Below are 17,301 nucleotides of genomic sequence, written 5' to 3'. Positions count from 1 at the left end.
GGCCCGCGGGCCCCAAACCTCGGGCCTCAGCCTCCCCCCGCCTCGCACTGGGGTTCCCGCGGACCCTGGCCCTGAGGACTCAAGGGCATTCAGAGTCCCCACCTGTCATGTAATTGCACACAGAGCACCTGCTGGGAGGTGGCGGGGGGCACTCAGACGATCGGGGGTCCAGAGCCCTGACACGTAATCCGCTCAGGAGCCCCAGCCCCCGCGGGGACCTCCACTCCGCCCCACACCAGGTCAGCCTGCTCGTGCGGAGAAGCCACTGCCTGCACACAACTCCGTGAGCAAATGCTCGCTGTGCAAGTATGACGCACCAGGCTCTGTCAAAGCGGGGACGCTGCCGTGACCGAGCACCCACACCCTGCCCGGAGGGGGCATCTGGTGGTGCCCCAGGCACCTCGCCTGTGTGAACTGACGCCAGGGCCACCCAGGGGCAGCGTCCTGCTGGACCCTGGACCCTTGGGAGGCGGGTCTCCTGTCCTGACGCAGGCGGGGCCCTGGGGCCCCCTTCTGAGAGGACGTGCTCCCACCGGCAGTGGGAGAGCCTGGACCCTGGAGCCACGTGGAGACCCCCTGCCCTCCTGAGCGCCTGCGGAGCACTGCTTAGCCTCCTTCCGCAGGACCCACTTCGGAGGCCTCCACGGAGGGCCTGGCTCACAGCAGGTGCTCGGGTGAAGCTCCCGGGGAGCCCCCGCAGAGACCTGCCCCCTGAGCTCCGGCGGCTGGGCCTCCGCAGTAGTGAGAGTGTGTCCCCGGGGGAGCCGCCCCGGGCTCGGCCGGCTGGGCAGGGGCTCCCACCGCCCCTCGAGGACAGGGGTGGGCGGACTCGCAGGCCGGGGAACTTCACGGGGGGGAAACAGAGGCGAGGGGCTTCCCGCCACCGCAGCCTCGCTCCCGGGAGCCAAGGTCGGGGTGCCTTCCCATCCGCTCCTCTGATCCCCAACACCCACACACACTCCTGTCACCTCTGTGGACCCGAAGGTCAAGGCAGCCCCAGATGCCTCCTCACGCACAGCATCACCAGCAGGAAACCACATTTTCTTTCTCAACGCCCCCGATCTCCCTTCCCCACGCCACTCACCTGCGAGGGGTCAAGTGCAGCTGGTTCCCCCCATGTGGAGACAGCCAGCCAGGCCGCTGTGCACACGTGTGGACACGCAGCTCCCGCCCTAAGCTCCCGGCATGCTCCTCACCGGCTTGCAAGCGTGTCTGGGACTCCAGTCCTGGAGGCAAGGGGGCCTCGGACCACGTCCTCTTAACCTGGGCTCCTGACAAAGCCCCCTCAGCCCTGCCCTTCCCACGGGCACCATCCCCCCTCAAGCTGCCCCTTGCTCTCCTGGGCCTTCCCGGGGGGGGCGGGCGGGCGCTCTGTGGGGCCGAGACCAGCGGGCTCCTCCCTCCTCCCAGCCGCCCCCCCCACCCCCCCGCAAGCCAGTGAGGGGACGCGGCCCCGCAGACGAGGACGCTTGGGTACAGCCTGGCAAATCCACTCGTCCCAATTCACAGCAAACGTAGGAAGCCTTCCCGCCTCTTCCAGGTGCCCCCTCTCCTGGGGGCACAAAGACAGCTAAATAAATAAAACCCATCAGCATTCTGATCATTGCTTTCCTACAAGCCTTTCCCTGAGCCAATGGCTCCCCCGAGGCCACGCAACTCTCCTTACGCCTGCAACGATGATTAGACCCCACGACGACGGTTGATATTACGGGTCTGCTCCCTCCGGCAACATATTTAGGTCAACTGCAGTGCAGAGCACAGCTGGCTACTCGCACAGGACAAAGACGATACAAACCCCTGCAATCAATTTTCCTCCTCCTCTCGGATAGAGAAGAAACAGGAGGCCAGCTTCCCGCCAGGCAGAAAGCGCTGAGCTGCTCACTCAGAAGGCGGCCTTGTCTTGGGCAGCCGCCCAGCGGGACCCCTGTCCCCAGGGGCCATCAGGGCCCATGGCAGCTGGCTCTCCTCGGGCTGCCCTCCAAGCTTAGAGCCCAGCTCGTGGCCTCTTCCGCAGTGGCCTGGCCTTCTGGCCGCCGGCCCCGGATACCACCTGTGGCAGCAAAGGGCTCCCCTCGTGCCCCTGCTCTGTCAGTCGGGGGCCGGGAGGGTCTCCTGCAGGTGGGGACAGGGGTGCAACGTCACACACAGGGCCCCCCCCACCATGTTGATTTCCTACTGCTGCTGTAATAAGCGACCACAGACGGAGAGGAAGAGTGTGCCCTCTCACAGCTCTGGAGGTCAGAGTCTGAGATGGGCCTCGAGCGGCTCGAGTCCAGGTGTGGGCAGGGCTGGCTCCAGGAGAAAGTCCACTTCCTGGCCCCTTCTGCTTCTAGAGGCACCCACATTCCTTGGTCGCTGACCCCTCACCATCAGGGACATCACCCCGACCTCTGATTCCATTGTCAACTCTCCTCTTTCTCTGACCGCACCCCCCCCCGCCTCCCTCTCACAAGGACCCTTGTGACGACACTGGGTCCACCTGGATTAACCCAGGCCCATCTCCGCATCTCAGATCCTTAACTCAACCACGTCTGCAAAGCCCCTCTGGCCCCACAAGGTGACACAGTCACAGGCTCTGGGGGTTAGGATGAGGACATTGTGGGGAGCCACGACCCTGCCCACCACACTCCCCCTGAGACGATGCTCTTGGGCCAAGGAGGCTGAGCTGGCTCTGGGAGGGGGGACCATCCCCCCTCTTTCCACCAAGCCCAGAGAGGGTCTTCCCGCCCCCAGAGACCCCGCAGGCCGTAAGAAGAGTCCTCCTTTAGCAGGTCAAGTGGCCCCTGGGGAGCGTTGGGTGTCCTGGCTGGCCCCCTCCCTCCCACCTCTCTGCTCCTCGCCTCTGGCTGTGCCCCGAATGCCCCCACTGACGACGCTTCCACTGCCTTGGCCAAACTCTCACAGTGAGCAGTGCCAGCGCAGAGCGTCCTGGCGTCACGCCTGCCACGAGCCCGTGACCTTCCGCAAGCGCGTCCTGACACAGGCCCACTCTCGGGCCGCTCTCCTGAGCCTCTCTGCACCTCTGCAGCCACGCAGGTGGGCCAGGAAAGGTAGCTTCATACCTGCCGGCAGCTAAGTCACAGGCCGGGGTCCCAGGAGTAGAAGCCACAGCCCGGCCAGGCGGGAAGGGCCTGGGCACCAGCAGTCACAGGGTCCACCTGGGTCACTGCATCTGCTGACCCGGCAGATGGCCGGGGCCGGCCAGGGCATGGGAAGGAAGCCTGCAGGAGGCCAGGGGAGCCAGAATACCTGCCCAGGATAGGATTCAGAACCCCCGAACCTTCTAAGATGGGAGGGCACACCCGGGAGAGAGACGTCTGCACCGTAATTCATCAATTCCCTCACTGGGCCCCCGCTCAGCAGGACACGCACGTGAGCGAAGCCCGGCAGCCAGGCGCACGGCCCCGAAGGGAAACCAGGGCCAGCTCCGCGGGGGCGCAGCCGGCCCCCACCCACCTCCCACAGAGCAGGCAGGCAGCAGAGTGTAACAGGGAGAAGGGGGAGGCCCGGGTTGCTCTGGGAGCCCAGAGGGACCCTCACACAGGTGTCCAACGTGACTTTCTAAAGCTTGGCTTCTGTATCCAAAATGCCCCCTTCACGCAGCCCAGAGCATACTCTAATAGGAGTTTTCAGGGACCCCAACCAGCGTGCTGAGAAACCAGTGCTTTCAAAGGGAGAGGCAAAATGAGTTACAGGCGTGGAGCCCCGCACACAGGAGAGTTCTTGCAGCACTCACCCGCCAGGATGGCCGGCCCACCCACGCGGTCCAGCCTTCGTGCCTCCCCAAGCCTACGAGGAAAAGGGCAGGGACAGCACCTGACCAGCGATTCCAGGTGCTCCCCTATCGGCCCACGGCCACCCTGACTGGCTCAGGGAGACAGAGGGGACGCCTGGGCTCGCGCCCACCCATGCCCAGGCAGCAGGGCCATAGCCCAGCCCACTACCCCAGCTCCCAGGGAAGCCACCAGGAGGAAGGAACACAGCTCTGAGGCTATTTTTAAACCTGTAAAAGTAGAATTCTCAAGCAAGAGTCCTCTCGGCACACGATTCAACAGGCCGGGCCACAGCCAAAAATAAAAGTCAAGTGATAATCCTTAAATAACACTCCTTCCCACCGGCCAGGTGCGCAAATGCGGGGGGGACCACTTGCAAAGCTGCTTCTGGGTCCTGGCCAGGTGGCAGGCTGCACACCTGGAGGCCCCACCCCGTGGTCCTAGGCTCTGCCCTTCGCCTCTCTCCTCAACTCTCCCCAGACTGAACTCTCCCGGCCTCCCAGCCAAATCTGGATCCCCCCGCCCCGTGACCTCCGACCTTTCTAGAAGGCAGAGCCACGCCCTCCCAAAGCGCCAGGTATCGAGTGCTGAACCGAGGGCATGCTTGCAGCAACCAGTAAAGAAACAGCCAAGTCAGCCCCCTCCCTTCCTGCACCCTCTCCCCGCGAGGAAAACAGTTCATCACGGGAAAGGCCGTGCTTTCATGGTAAACGTCCGTTTGCAATTTTCCCAGCGTTTACTCACTGCTGCGTTACTTGCTGCTGGATGCAGAGGTAGGGTTTATGGAACGATGAACAAACCATCACCCACCACGCTGATGGCCTGGTCACCAGGAGGCGGTGCCGCTTTAAGCTCTTACGCGCCCGCACGGCAGGCTGCAGCCTAGCTGCTGGCACGCCACTGCCTTTCACATATATTTTAGGAAACTGACTGGGGGTCTGGGGTGAAGAAGCAGTGCATTAAAACGTTCCCCGTGTAAAATAAGAAGGAACAGGATCCCAGCCAGTGTTTCCACCCAGAACAGCTGATTTTCAGGAACCGACAACCGCCTTTCAGCAAGAGGTGGCACGCTGTTCTGACGGCCAAGGTCCGGGCTCCAGGGCCCTGGCCAGCACCGAACCAGGAAATATGTGTGTGCCCAGCCCCCATGCCCGCTCCTCCCTGTGCCCGAGCTCTCAGGGCCCAGGCAGGGGACGTGCCCTGCTGGGCGCTGAGCCAGGACCGCCTGGTGGGCCAGCTCGCCTCTGTCCAGCGAGGAGGCAGGGCCGGACATCTGCAGGGATAAGCAAGGAGCAGGTTCCCACCAGGCAGCAGGACTGACCTAGAAATATGCAATTCAGAGCCAGCCCAGTGGGTCAGACATGCCGTTTTCTTTGGGGCCAATTTCATTTTTTTCCCAGATAAGTCCTCTATGATATGGACATGCAGTCTCATCTCTGTCTTCATCTGCCGGTTATCCGATCTGTTTGCTCCCTTCCCGTCTGTCTGGGTCACCCATTTGCAGTCCTCACGAAAGGGCAGAAACCACTCGACAAGCGCATCACTACAGGGTCAGAACCGTCCGGCCCAGCCTCTGGCACTGGGAGTTTATCCTCTCAGCTCAACCTCACCGAATACACAGGAGGAGCAGAGTTTTTTTAAAAAGCCAGACCGGGACTTCCCTGGTGGCGCAGTGGTTAAGAATCCACCTGCCAGTGCAGGGAAGACGGGTTTGAGCCCTGGTCTGGGAAGATTCCATGTGCCGTGGAGCAACTAAGCCCGTGCGCCACGACTACTGAGCCTGCGCTCAAGAGCCAGTGAGCCACAACTACTGAGCCTGCGTGCCGCAACTACTGAAGCCCACGCGCCTAGAGCCCGTGCTCCGCAACAAGAGAAGCCACCGCCATGAGAAGCCCGCGCACCGCAACGAAGAGTAGCCCCCGCTCGCCGCAACTAGAGAAAGCCTGCGCACAGCAACAAAGACCCAACGCAGCCATAAATAAATAAATAAATTTATATATTTTTTTAAAAAGCCAGATCCCCAGAGGGACATCTGCAGGCCCGGGCCTAAAGGGGCGGGTCCGGAGGTATCCGATCAATGCCACACCTAACCCACCCCCGGCCGGCTTCGGGTGGCTGCCCCATCGGACACCTCCAGCAGCGGGCAGCTCCCGCGCTGCTGTTTTCAGTGGTGAGAAAGGGCGTCCTCAGCCTGGATCACCCAGACTGGCGCCCAGAAACTTCCTTCCCTCCAGGCCCCTCTGTTCAGCCTTGGCATCCAGAGGGAGGCCCTCAGGCCACAGGAGGCAGATGGCCGCCCTCCTGCCACCTCCCTGGCCACCTTCTCCAGGAAGCCCTCCCAGGGGGGTCACAGCCGGCCACACTGACCCACCGCGTGTTGGGGCAGGAAGGGGAGCTCCCGGGAGCAGAGGGGCTCAGGAGCAAAGGGCCCCTTTCCCAGAGGCACCCTCCCCAGGAACCACCACAGTGTGTCTGGCACCTGTGTCGGTGGCTCAGAGATGATGGATCCCTGTCCCGAGGGCTCAAGCCCCCAGGGTGTGGCCGAGGGGACCACCCTCCAGCACGCCCATCCCGAGAGGAGTCCACAGGCCTCACGTCAAGTGGGGAAGAAGAAACTGCTCGGCAACACAGAACCCGCACACGGGTCAGGGACCCTCGGGCTTAGCCCAGCACCCAGGAGGCCCCGGACCCCTGACACCCCATAAGCACTTTCCCTCTAAGCTCCACATTCCGTGCCAGGTCACTTGCGGGAAGAGCCTGTGTGTGCGCTTACAGTGCTGGCGAATCTCCCTTCCCAGAGCCTGCGCCCAGCGGGGGATCGATACATGCACACTCCTGCTCAGAAACTACGGGGGAGCGTGTGTTTGTGCTCAAAAAGCAGTAACAACCGAAATGCATTTCGGGCCAAATGAAAATGGACGACGCTTTTCATTTATTTATGTGCTTCTTTAACAAATTTAGGATCCTGCCCCCAGTCCCGAGCCGGGACGCACTTCAATTTCCCATTCTTCATCCTCTGCCATCTTCTCTCGGGAACATTTGTACTCTTCAATATTTAATAACCGAAAAAAGCCGCTGTGAACCTGGGCTATTTCCTCCTCTCCGAGAAGAATAACAGTCTGCTTCTGGAGAAAAAGTACTACAGGTAATTAAATGGAACTTTAACACTGACCACTTAGTGTTTACGGATGGGGGCAACCAGGCCCTGAATGGTGAAACGTCCACGGCTACCTGATCACTCGGGGCTGAGTCAGGAACCAGAAGCCTGGGTCCCAGCTCCAGAGCAAAGCTCCCCATCCCCGCGGCCCCCTGCAGACCAGGGCTGGCCACCCTAGCACAAGATGCAGGTTCAGCGGCGACCAAAACATCTCTGTGGGTCCCAAGGGGGGACGACATCCTTTCCTCCACACTGTACTCCCCTGGGTACTGAGACGGAAGCGAGAGTGCAGGGAGGGACAGTCTCTGTGCAAACTCCAGCTCTGACCAGGTTTCCCTGCAAGGCATCCCTCCAAGCGCTGAGCTCCTATTAGACCCAGGGCATCACGCTAGATCCTCAGGGTATAGAAATAAGTGTGGCCCGTGCACTCAAGGCACAGACCGCCTGCCGAGAACCACCTGTAACTATGTAACAGGGAACAGGGAGCAGGCAGGTTACCCACACCCTACAGCCACAGGGCAGATGCAGATGGAACACGGAACAGGGGACAGCTCTGAGAACCATTTTGGAGGGACCTCCAGGATGTGATGTCGGTGTGGAGAAAGTGAAAACACACAGACATTTATCTAACGGGGGTGGCAGGCCACATATGCATATTTGCTTCTATAAAAAGTCAATGGAAGGAGAGGCTGTACAATTAAAAGACAACCGGTTATCTACAGGGGAAGAGAAGGAATGAGGGTTACAGGGAGAGAAACCTGATTCCTCTGAAAATACCCTGACTTTGGAACCATGGAAACAATTTTAGATAATTACAAAAATTAATTTAATTTTTTTTTTAATTAACTTTTATTGGAACATAGTTGCTTTACAGTATTAATTAAAAAAAACAACAACAACAAACGTTCTACAACATGCATATGGGGACAAAATGACATCACAGACCTCCTGGCCAGATGCACTGTGGACACAGCGTCATACCTGTGACACTCTGACCTGAGTTTCATCCTGAGGAAACAACAAACGCAGACCAGAGGTGGGTCTGTCTGAGCACCAATGAGATGATAACCATGGCGATTAAGACTCATTGAACTATGTTTAAATCCATGATCTCATGATGACACCAAAACCCCCCCACCAAAGCCTAACACCCTCACCCTCTGGAGGATGCTCTAAACTCGTTATTCTGAAAGCTGGAAATATCAAGGAAGAATTCAAGCATGTCTCCTGTCTTTCCTACATGAACTACGTCTTGGGGCAACCAAATAGTTAAGTTTTCAGAAATATGTTGGGTTAATAAATGGAGAAAGAATGCCAGAAGTCGAACATTACCATTTGCAACCTCTAATGAGATGATGGATGGAAGCCACAATGACCCAGGTCCTGATACAGGACAAAAGAAACGGCCTCAGGAAAGCACGCTCCTCCACCACCACCACAGGGGAGGGAGTCCTCCCAAAGATCCCCCCCACCCCACCAGCACCAAGGGACGGGGGACACGCTGGCTCATGTGTCGGGACCACGGGGATGCGCTCAGCAAGGTCCAGGGTGGAGACCCCACCCACAGACGGCCTGGTTTCCTCAACAAAGAGCAAAAACAGATGCAGGGAGAACGGGCAGAGTAAAAGACAGGAGAAGTACATCTACCAGTCACAATCTATGGACCTTGTTTGATTCCAGAGTTGCCCAAAAAATGATCAGACAACTGGGGAAATCGGAGCTTAAGCTGGGTATCTGATGATATTCAAGAAAAACGTGATTTTTTTACTTGTAATACTGGACTCAGGACTTTTGTTTTTCAAACAGAATGAAGGACTTCCCTGGAGGTCCAGTGGTTAGAACTCTGTGCTTCCACTGCAGAGGGGCGCGGGTTCGATCCCTGGTCGGGGAACTAAGATCCCGCAAGCCACGCGGCACGGCCAAAAAAAACAAAAACCCATGATGAGCTATCTACTAAAATATTTATGGGTCAAATGACAGGATGCTGGCTGGGATTTGCTTCAAAAGACCTGGGGGAGAGGGGCTGTAGGTGGGGGCTTGGAGGGAACCAGCCCGGCCGCGAGCCGATTCTTGCTGAAACCTATGGCAGGTGCGTGAGAGGCGCGTTACACCACGTCCTCTATTTCTGATCCATCTAAAATTTCTCATAACTAAAAGAAAATGCCCATAATTATTACCTTCCCCATCCGGCCCCGAGCTGCCAAAGTGGAACTCTGCACTTTACAACACGAGCTACCCACCGTTTTACTCTTCTGGTAAAACACGGAGGGCAGACCACGAGGACCAGTCCAAGGACGCCAGCGACGCCGATCCGGAGCCAGCGGCCTCTTTTCTTTTCCTTTTTTCAACACAGAGCAGGGTGGCCCCAGACAGGCATCCCTGTGGGTCGCAGCTGTCCTGCCCACCCGGCTGCCTGGTGGACACTTGCTCCTCGCCCGCCCCGCCCGTTACCCCTTCTCCTGGAAGCCTCACACTGCCCCTCCCCGGCCGGGGGCGGGGCGCTCCCTGTTGGATGCTCTCACAGACCCTTCCCCTTTCGTTGAGAGCCCCTGACTCTGCGGGTTCCTCGAACCCCGTGAAACCACCAATATCCTCCGCGTGACCCACCAAAGGCACTTTCACAAGGCTCCACCCACTGCTGCCTCGAGCAGGGCCGTCCAGCTCTGCTGCCCAGCACAGCCTCCACCCAGCGGGGCCTGCTCAGCACTGGCGAGACCACCCGGGCTGCCCCACCGTTCACGCAGAGCCGCCCCGCGGGAGCTCGGCAAAGGCCGAGGCCACAGGCACCAGGGCCTGACGAGGCAGGGCCCGCACTGCGGGCGGTCCCAGCAGACCCAGCCCGGCCCCGTCTCCCCAGCCAGGTCAGCCGCAACCTCAGACTCGCGGGGAGACTGAGTCACTCCACAGTGCCATCCTCAGAACCTCGATGCTCGGACCCTGCGGGCGAGCGCTGCCCGGCGGGGTGCAGACGGGCACACGCACGCTCGCCCAGGGAGGTACGGACCAGCAAGAGGGGCCTGGGGGGAGACGGGGCTGCAGCACGTGGTGGCTGGAGAGCGCACAGAAATGTAGTGAGAGCCACGCCGCCCACTTCTGGGAGGAGAAGGCAGGCCCCCAAGGCGTCCCCCCGCGGCACTGACACCCCGCCTTCGTTTGCAGGCAACGGGCCCCGCGTGCTGCATGGGCGGCACAGCCGGGGTGCCCACGGCTAGAGCTCAGATGACACTTGTCACATAAACGAGGGAGACACTAGACGAAAGAGGGAGAGGACTCAGGTGGGGACAGAGGGCGGGTGCCTGTGGGCAAGCCAGGGTGCCAGCTGCCTGGTCCCAGGTATCAGAGGGAGGCCCCAGCTGGGCACAACGCCCAAGGGAGGTGCCTTGCCCTGGGCCTCTCCTCGTGGCCCAGACGTGACTGGCTCTGGGCACACAGGGGCGAAGCTGCTTCTTTCTCCCTGTATTGTTCCCCTAATAGCATCGCCCACACCCTGCTGTCAGCTGTGAAAACACTGTGTCACATGCGTGGGCTTCAGGGCCAGTCTGCCTGGTTCAAACCCCTACTAGTCAGAAGACTTAACCTACCAGTAGGATCACTTCTCTTAGCCCTGGTGCCTCCGTTTCCTCGTCTGCAAGGCAGGACAGAGGGGTGGTGAGAGGAGTAAAGGCAACTCACCAAATGAGATCATCTCCGGGAGGAGCCCCGCAGGCCCTTCCAGAACCATCTCTACCATCATCACTACCCAGAGGCCAACACCCCCAGCAGGAGGGCCGACAGTTAAGCAACACAAATGCCAAATGCCAAGGTAGCCATGCCCGCGGCCAACAGACAATGAAACCCCACTGTGCCCCCTCCCACACCCCCTCCTTGATGTGCAAACTACACGGAACAGAAAATTTCAGATTCCTCCAAAAAGCTCTATTACATGCTGAGTTAAGCATGGCCATGCACCAGATTCACTAAAATAAAGAGAGTTTCCAGGGGCGTCGTATTCCTTCCGCAGTGACGCTCTCGTCCGTCTCAGAGTAAAGGCGTCGTAGCCATCCAGACAGGAGCGCTGAGCTTTGTGGAGCAGCAAAGGGAGATGCAGACTCAGGACGCAAAAGGCCATGTGGGGACGTCCACACCCGTCCCCACTGCTAGCCTGGTGACACCTGTTGTGACCCAGCTGCACTCCTGCAGGACAGCGTCCCCTCTGCCCCTCCCTCCCCCACTGGTACTCACGTAAGAAGTGTTTTTCCAGTAAGGCGATTTCCAGGTGACCTTTGATCTCATTTAAGCGATCAAACTCTGTCCGGTTAAAGTCCTGGACTCCTGCAGCCATGATGAGGGTCCCTGGCCCAGCCTAGAAGGAAAACACCAAGAGCTCAGAGGAGCCTCCCGGAAGCGTCCTGGGTCCACATCGACCAGTTCTCTAAGGGGTACCCCCCAAGGACCCCGTGGTCTAGAAGGGCTGGTCCACAGGGCCACCGGCCTAGGAAGACACTGGCTCTGCCTTAGAACTCGCATCAGTTCACCTCGGCTTCGCCTGTCGGTGGAAGGGACATTTCAGACAACAGGGACATCCTCAGAGCCCCGGTAAGGCCGACTTCCAGCAACAGTAAAGGCAAAACCGGAAGCGTGACACTAAGCCTCTTGACGGTCACAACACAGCTCTCAGGCTGCAGAGGGAAGGAAACCATCGAAACCTGCCCCGGCCCGCGTGGCGACCTCCCAGGAGGAGGGTGGCCTGGCCACAGGGCCTGTCGCCCTGCTGCCCTGGGAGGGGCAGCAACAGGACTCCGGGGAGGTGGGGCAGGGTGCGTCCACCTGCCAGGCTCTGAGGTGAGCGAACTCCAAACAGGGGCCTGTCCTTTCCCACAGAGGCTAATTAAAGCCACCACCCGCCATCCCACCAGGCCCAGGGTAGGCTCCGGTTTCAGGTCACCGCTGCCCGCTGGAAAGGGGTGCGCACGTCGGTACAGCCAGGCCTGCCCCGGGCGCAGCGGGGCTGCCGGCTCACGCCCACCCCACCGCTGACCTGGTGAGGGCAGCACCTGAGCGCCCTGCCGTGCGACGGGGGGATCTGACTCCCCAGTTTTGGTCTCCATGACCACACCCCCAAGGCAGGGTGAGGAAGGGGACACCCGGCATGGACAGGGTCCGTGACAGCCCTGGTGACCGCTCCAGGCACAGGTCATCTGCTCGGAGGCCACACCCCAGGAAGGAGCAGCTCACACTGGGGAACAACGGGGGCCGGTAAGACCCTCTAGCCCACGGCTGCCCTGTCCTGGCACGTGACCTCCTGCACTTTCAGCTGCTCTGGCTACCGGGGCATGAGGTCCCAGAGGGCAGGGACCAGGCCATGTTTACCTGCCCGCCCCGTGGGCCTGGCAGGGGCAGGTATGGGGAGACTGGGCGGTAGGCGAAAGGCAGGGTACGCCCCCTGCTCTGCGTGGGGAAGATGGCCAGGCTCGCCCATTGGTCCCCGCAGATGAATGTGTCCCTCCCCGGCCCGTCCCCAACCTCGGCGCCCAAGATGGTGGCCCCAGAGCAGAGGGCAGAGGCTGGCCTGGAAAGGCGGCTCTGCACTGATTCGGAAGCAGAACACTGGACTCCATCACGTCAGCAAGTTCCCACCAAAGCAGGCAGGGCGCCCCGCGGTTTGCAGCCCCGTCTGAACACGTGAATCCACGTCCTCGGAAGGCTGTGACGCGTGTTAGTCTCTAAGCTGCTGGAATTAAGCTCACCTGGAACTTGCCCTAGAGCTTGAAGAGCTCCTACAGGGGCCCCTGGGTCCAAGACAGCCTGGGACCCTCGTGGCTTTGGCCGGACTCAGTGTCGAAGCTGCAGCAGCTCAGCTGGGCGCCCACAGGACGGCAGGGACGGTGAGGACCACCAGCTCTGGGGAGCCAGACAGCTGGAGGGGGCACCCCAATGCAGATGGCAGGCGCCGGGGGGAGTGCCCTGAAATCCTGGGGTCCACACCCCTCCGTGAGCCCCTTGGGTTCCTCCAGCTGACCCCTTTACAGACTTGCCGAGAGCAACGCTAAACTTGGGGTCGGGAGCCTGGACTCGGGACCCCCAAGGCTGCAGCACTGCCGCCACAAAACCAGGGAGGTGGCCTGGCTGCTTCTTCCCCCAGCTTCCCTAGAACCGCGTCTCTCCGCGGAGGGACCGGCTTCTACCCCCGGCTCCTGGAGGCGATGCCCGCTGCACCTCCACGTGCGTGGGGTCTCTGCCTCTGCCCCAGCTCTAGGGCTCTGGTCCTCGCCTCCTTGCCCCTCTCCTTACTGGCCTGTCACCAACCACTCGGGGGACCCTGGCCTCAGACCCCTCATCGTTCTCTTCAACGGTCCTCCCCCGACCACAGCCACACCCTGCCCTGGACATCACCCAACCTCCACCGCTGCGGCCCCTCGAGCCCGTCTGCCTGTCCAGGACCCCCTCCCTCCCCCCATTCCCCTCCCCCACCACGGGACCCGGATTCTACCCTCAACCACTGGGTCTGCTCGCCTCCTTTGCCCCAGGACACAGACAGGTTGCCCACAGAAAAGAACATAAGGATGAAGCCTGACGCTACAGCACGATGGCCCCTGAGGACACGGTGCTGAGACAGGCCAGTCGCGGGACAAACACCGCGGGGCTCACTGAGGCCAGAGCTGGAGAGTCGGGTCACAGACGGAAAGCAGACGGGGCGGGGGCGGCCAGGAGGGGCAGCTGTGGAGCTGCTGTTCAGTGGGGACTGAGTTTCAGTTTGGGAAGATGAAGAAGGTCTGGAGATGGATGGTGGGGTGGCCGCACGACAACGTGAATGTGCCTAATGCCACCGAGCTGGACACTTAAAAACGGTCACAGCGGTCAACTCCGTGTTACGCGCACGTTACCACAATTAAAAATAAATAAAAACAATGAAGCCCAAACACAGGCAAAGTGACCAACCTCCCTCGTGGGAAAAGCCACTCTTCACCCCTCAGGTTCGCAGAACAGAAACACCTGGGGACACCCTGTGCAGGTGGGCAAGGGCGTGGCACGCAGGCCCCGCGGGTGGCGACGGAGGACACTGCACGCTCGTGGGAGGGTGCTGGTGACAGAGGCACGACCCTGCCCGCACACCCGGGGTGACGCGGGCCATGTGGGCACGAGGCTCATGGGAGTGACCGAGTGCCCCTCAGGGGCAGAGGTTAAGTGAAGGACAGCACATCCAGGGTGGGAGGCTGGCTCGGTCCCACCACCACGGAGAGAGAGCCCCGGGGGTTGGGGGGGGGTAGGGGGGTGAGCGAGCGTGACAGCCATTTGTACGCACGGCCCCCGTGCTCGCCCCTCCCTCAGGTGCTCCCCTCGGCCCTCGCCGGCCCGCTGGACCCACTCTGACGTGGAGGCACCCCCTTCCTAGGACAGCGCCCGTGAGCCCCGCGGTGTCCCGACAGGCAGATGCTGATGGGCTGCATCAGGAGACACACCAAGCGAGGCCCTGGCCCGCACGGAGCCCAATGGCGGGAGGACCGCCACCACCTCTGCAGGGAACACAGCAAGCACCCAAGCAGGGCGCTCCCCCCCAGGCTCTGCAGCTCCAGCCCTGCCTGATGGATGGCTGGCTCTTAGGAGGCAGTGCCAATCACTTATTCTTTCGTGCCAGGAGCAAACGCGCCATCCCTGTTCTATTATAAAGCATTAATAACACACGGAGGGGGAAGGCGAGGGCTCGCGGCCACGGCTGGAAGGAAGACCGAGCTCAGGTGCTCGGGGAGGAGCCCAGACCCCAGGCCACCAGATCTGGCGTCCACTCGGGCAGGGCACCACAGCTGGTGTGGTGGGGCCTGCATGGCTCTGGGCTTCTTCACTGACAACAGGGAGGATTCGGGCAGCTGTGCCCACAACGGAGAGCCCGGCGGCCGTACCTGGCCAGGAGGGGACCACAGGAAGCCCACCCTCCCCCCCCCCCCCGCTGCACGCCCGCTGACAAAACACGAGCTTCCAGAAGACAGGGCCCGCTCACGCCTGGTTCCCACCAGGGCCGCGGACCCCGCTCAGGAAAGCTGCTCTCCAAATCACAGCGGCCACGGTCCCCACGTGCGCTGAGGAGGCCCAGCCTGGGCTCGGCCAGCTGCCAGGGGTCGGTGACACGCACTCTGGGATGGCCAGACCAGCCAGGCACCCAGAGGCGGCTGCCCTCGGGCCAGGGGCCAGCAGCTTCCAGACAGCGCCCTGCGGCCCCTCAAGTCCAACTCCCGGGGATCAGGCTGTGTGAGAAGTTTGCCGGTCACCCAGAAAACCAGTGATGAAGGAAAAGAAAACCGGCCAATGGACAAATTATCCTCAGTCCAGGGATGAGCCCCCACCGGTGAGGCTGGGGGAGGTTTGGGGCGAGATGGGGAACAGCCCCGTCTGTGTCTGACCAGCCTGGGCAGGACACGGTCTACCCAAGCGCACGCTCAGCTTGGCCACCTGAGGATGGGGACAGCCCCACCCACCAGCGAGGGGCCTGGCATCCGCGGCCACGCAGAGCGGAGGACGCTCGGTACTCACAGGGTCCCTCAGCTCGTCACTGTCCCGGGGCGAGGTCCGAGGTATCTTCAGGGGTGTTTCGTCTCCGCATTCGGTGTCCGAGGCGTTTGGAGACTCTGCTAGATCAAGGAAGTCATCTCTCTTGTGACCTCTGAACCTGATCTTGTCCAGCCTCCTTAGCATGTTCAGCACTGAGCCCCTCTGCTTTACCTTAACATGACGCTCGGAGCCCCTGCAAGACAGCGAGGGGAGGCACGGTCACGGGGTCAGCCGCCCGCCGGCCGCCGCCCTCCCACACCCGGCTCCAGGCCCCGGCCCTGGGCTGCCACCAGGCCCTGCCCTCAGGGAGCAGCCAGTGCCGCTATTCAGGGACCCCAGGGCCCACAGGCTCCCATCTCGTGCCCAGCAGGCCAGGGCCCTCCGTCACCCCCATCCGGCTGGGCTGGCCGCTGAGCTCAGACCCCCGCCGCCTACCCAGGCCTGCTCCCCCGAGTGCCCCACGGGGCAGAAGGAAGCCACGTCTCTCGGTGCGACCTCCCAGCGCAAAGGCGGAGCCAGCCTGGAGCAGCAGGGGTGCCGAAGACCCTGGGAAGAGGGGGCTGGGGAGGGGAGGGGGAGACACTGCAGCGAAAAGTGGGGAGGGCCGGCGCGCCTCCTCCCAGGCTCTAACAACCATCGAGACCCACGACCAAGGGCACGCCCAGGACAGCCCCTAGAACGCTGGGCCTCAGGGTGTCCCAGACTCCCTCCGGCCCCGTCCCCTCGCTCCACCTGGCCCCGCTCCCGGGGACACGACCTGAAACACCGTCCTGCTCGCCTGGGCACCCTAGTTCTGCTCTCAGGACCAGCTCAGCCTCACTCGCCCCGAGAGATCTTCCCACACACGGCCAGTCTGGAGCCCAGCGCCCGCCCACCTGCCTCCTGGGCAGCCCCCAAGCTGCCGGCGCTGGATCCCTCCAGCCTGGAGGGAGGCAGCAAAGGCCTGGTGTGGTGCCTCTGTGTGCTGGCACGGAGGACACGTGTAAGTTCAAACACACGTGCACATGCCAGAGGTGGCTGCCTACAGGGGTGCCCACTCCCCACATCTCTGACCCAACCCGGCCAGGAAAGCCCAGTGGGTGGGGCATAGTGGCCCTTCTGCACGTCCAGCCCACCTCACTCCCAAGCCCACAGCAGGGGCCGTGCGGCCCAACCCCGGCCCCGGACACACAGTCCCTCGGCCCCCAACGTCTGCAAGAGGCCTTGGGTCCCTGCGGGGCAGAGACTCTGGACACACCTGGGCTCACAGCCTGTCCCGCCACTTCCCACCTTTCTGGGCCTCAGCTTCCACCTCTGAAACGGGATTAACCCCGATCAGGCCAAAGTATCCCGAGAATGTGAGATGACGCACGAGCACAGGCTACTCAGCCTGGACCCAATAAACAGCACGGCGATTTCCTGCAGGGCGACAGGAAGTGGGGTGAGCAGGGTGGAATCCATCAACTCAGCCCGAACCGCCCCAGCTGGGACACTTGGGACAGTTTACGGGGAACCACGAAGGCAGGGGAAAGCACTTCCTGTTTTGGACGGTGCAGGCTCGGAGCCGTTAAATCACAGCCCAGGGTGCCTGCCTGCAGCCCTGCGTACCCGCCCCACCTGCCAAGGGGCCTCCACTCCCCCGGCATCACAGCTCAAGGCAGGAAAGCTTGTGAACAGCGGCGGCCCGTGAGCCCCACGTCAGAATGAGCCAGGGCTCCGCTCTACAAGGACAGCTGAGGCTGCAGCACATCGGGGGAGGGTGTGCAGGTGTTCCTGGGACAGATGCTTCTTGGGGCTCACGTGGAACACTAAGGTGGCCTGATGTGGCCTAAGCCTAACCCTAACCCTGGTGTAAAAACCACAGGAAAC

General features: G+C 61.5%; 1 protein-coding gene across 11 annotated transcripts in view; it reads right to left on the bottom strand.

The window, feature by feature from the left end:
• Window positions 1-17,301, bottom strand: part of GRAMD4 (GRAM domain containing 4) — a 77,246-nt gene that overhangs the window by 27,380 nt on the left and 32,565 nt on the right. For 4 of the 11 annotated variants that reach the window (XR_003433092.1, XM_027108012.1, XM_027108016.1 and 1 more), the window contains 2 exons: window positions 15,436-15,646; window positions 11,152-11,272 (listed from right to left, as the gene is read on the bottom strand). The exons of 1 other annotated variant lie outside the window; for it this stretch is intronic. Coding sequence is in view for 8 of the 10 variants with exons in the window: in XM_027108012.1 (XP_026963813.1) it covers window positions 11,152-11,272; window positions 15,436-15,646 (332 nt within the window). In the remaining 2 variants the exon portion in view is untranslated. Of the gene's footprint in view, window positions 1-11,151; window positions 11,273-15,435; window positions 15,647-16,690; window positions 17,233-17,301 lie in introns of those variants that run through there. 6 more of the 11 variants (XM_027108018.1, XM_027108014.1, XM_027108015.1 and 3 more) reach the window with 6 other exon arrangements.

Source organism: Aethalodelphis obliquidens, unplaced genomic scaffold (assembly GCF_003676395.1).
Source record: "Aethalodelphis obliquidens isolate GAN/ISIS:26980383/991018 unplaced genomic scaffold, ASM367639v1 scaffold8, whole genome shotgun sequence".
In the NCBI taxonomy this organism is placed as follows: Eukaryota; Metazoa; Chordata; class Mammalia; order Artiodactyla; family Delphinidae; genus Aethalodelphis; species Aethalodelphis obliquidens.
Note: the sequence above shows the minus strand (reverse complement) of the source record. Positions and strands in the feature narration are given on the sequence as shown.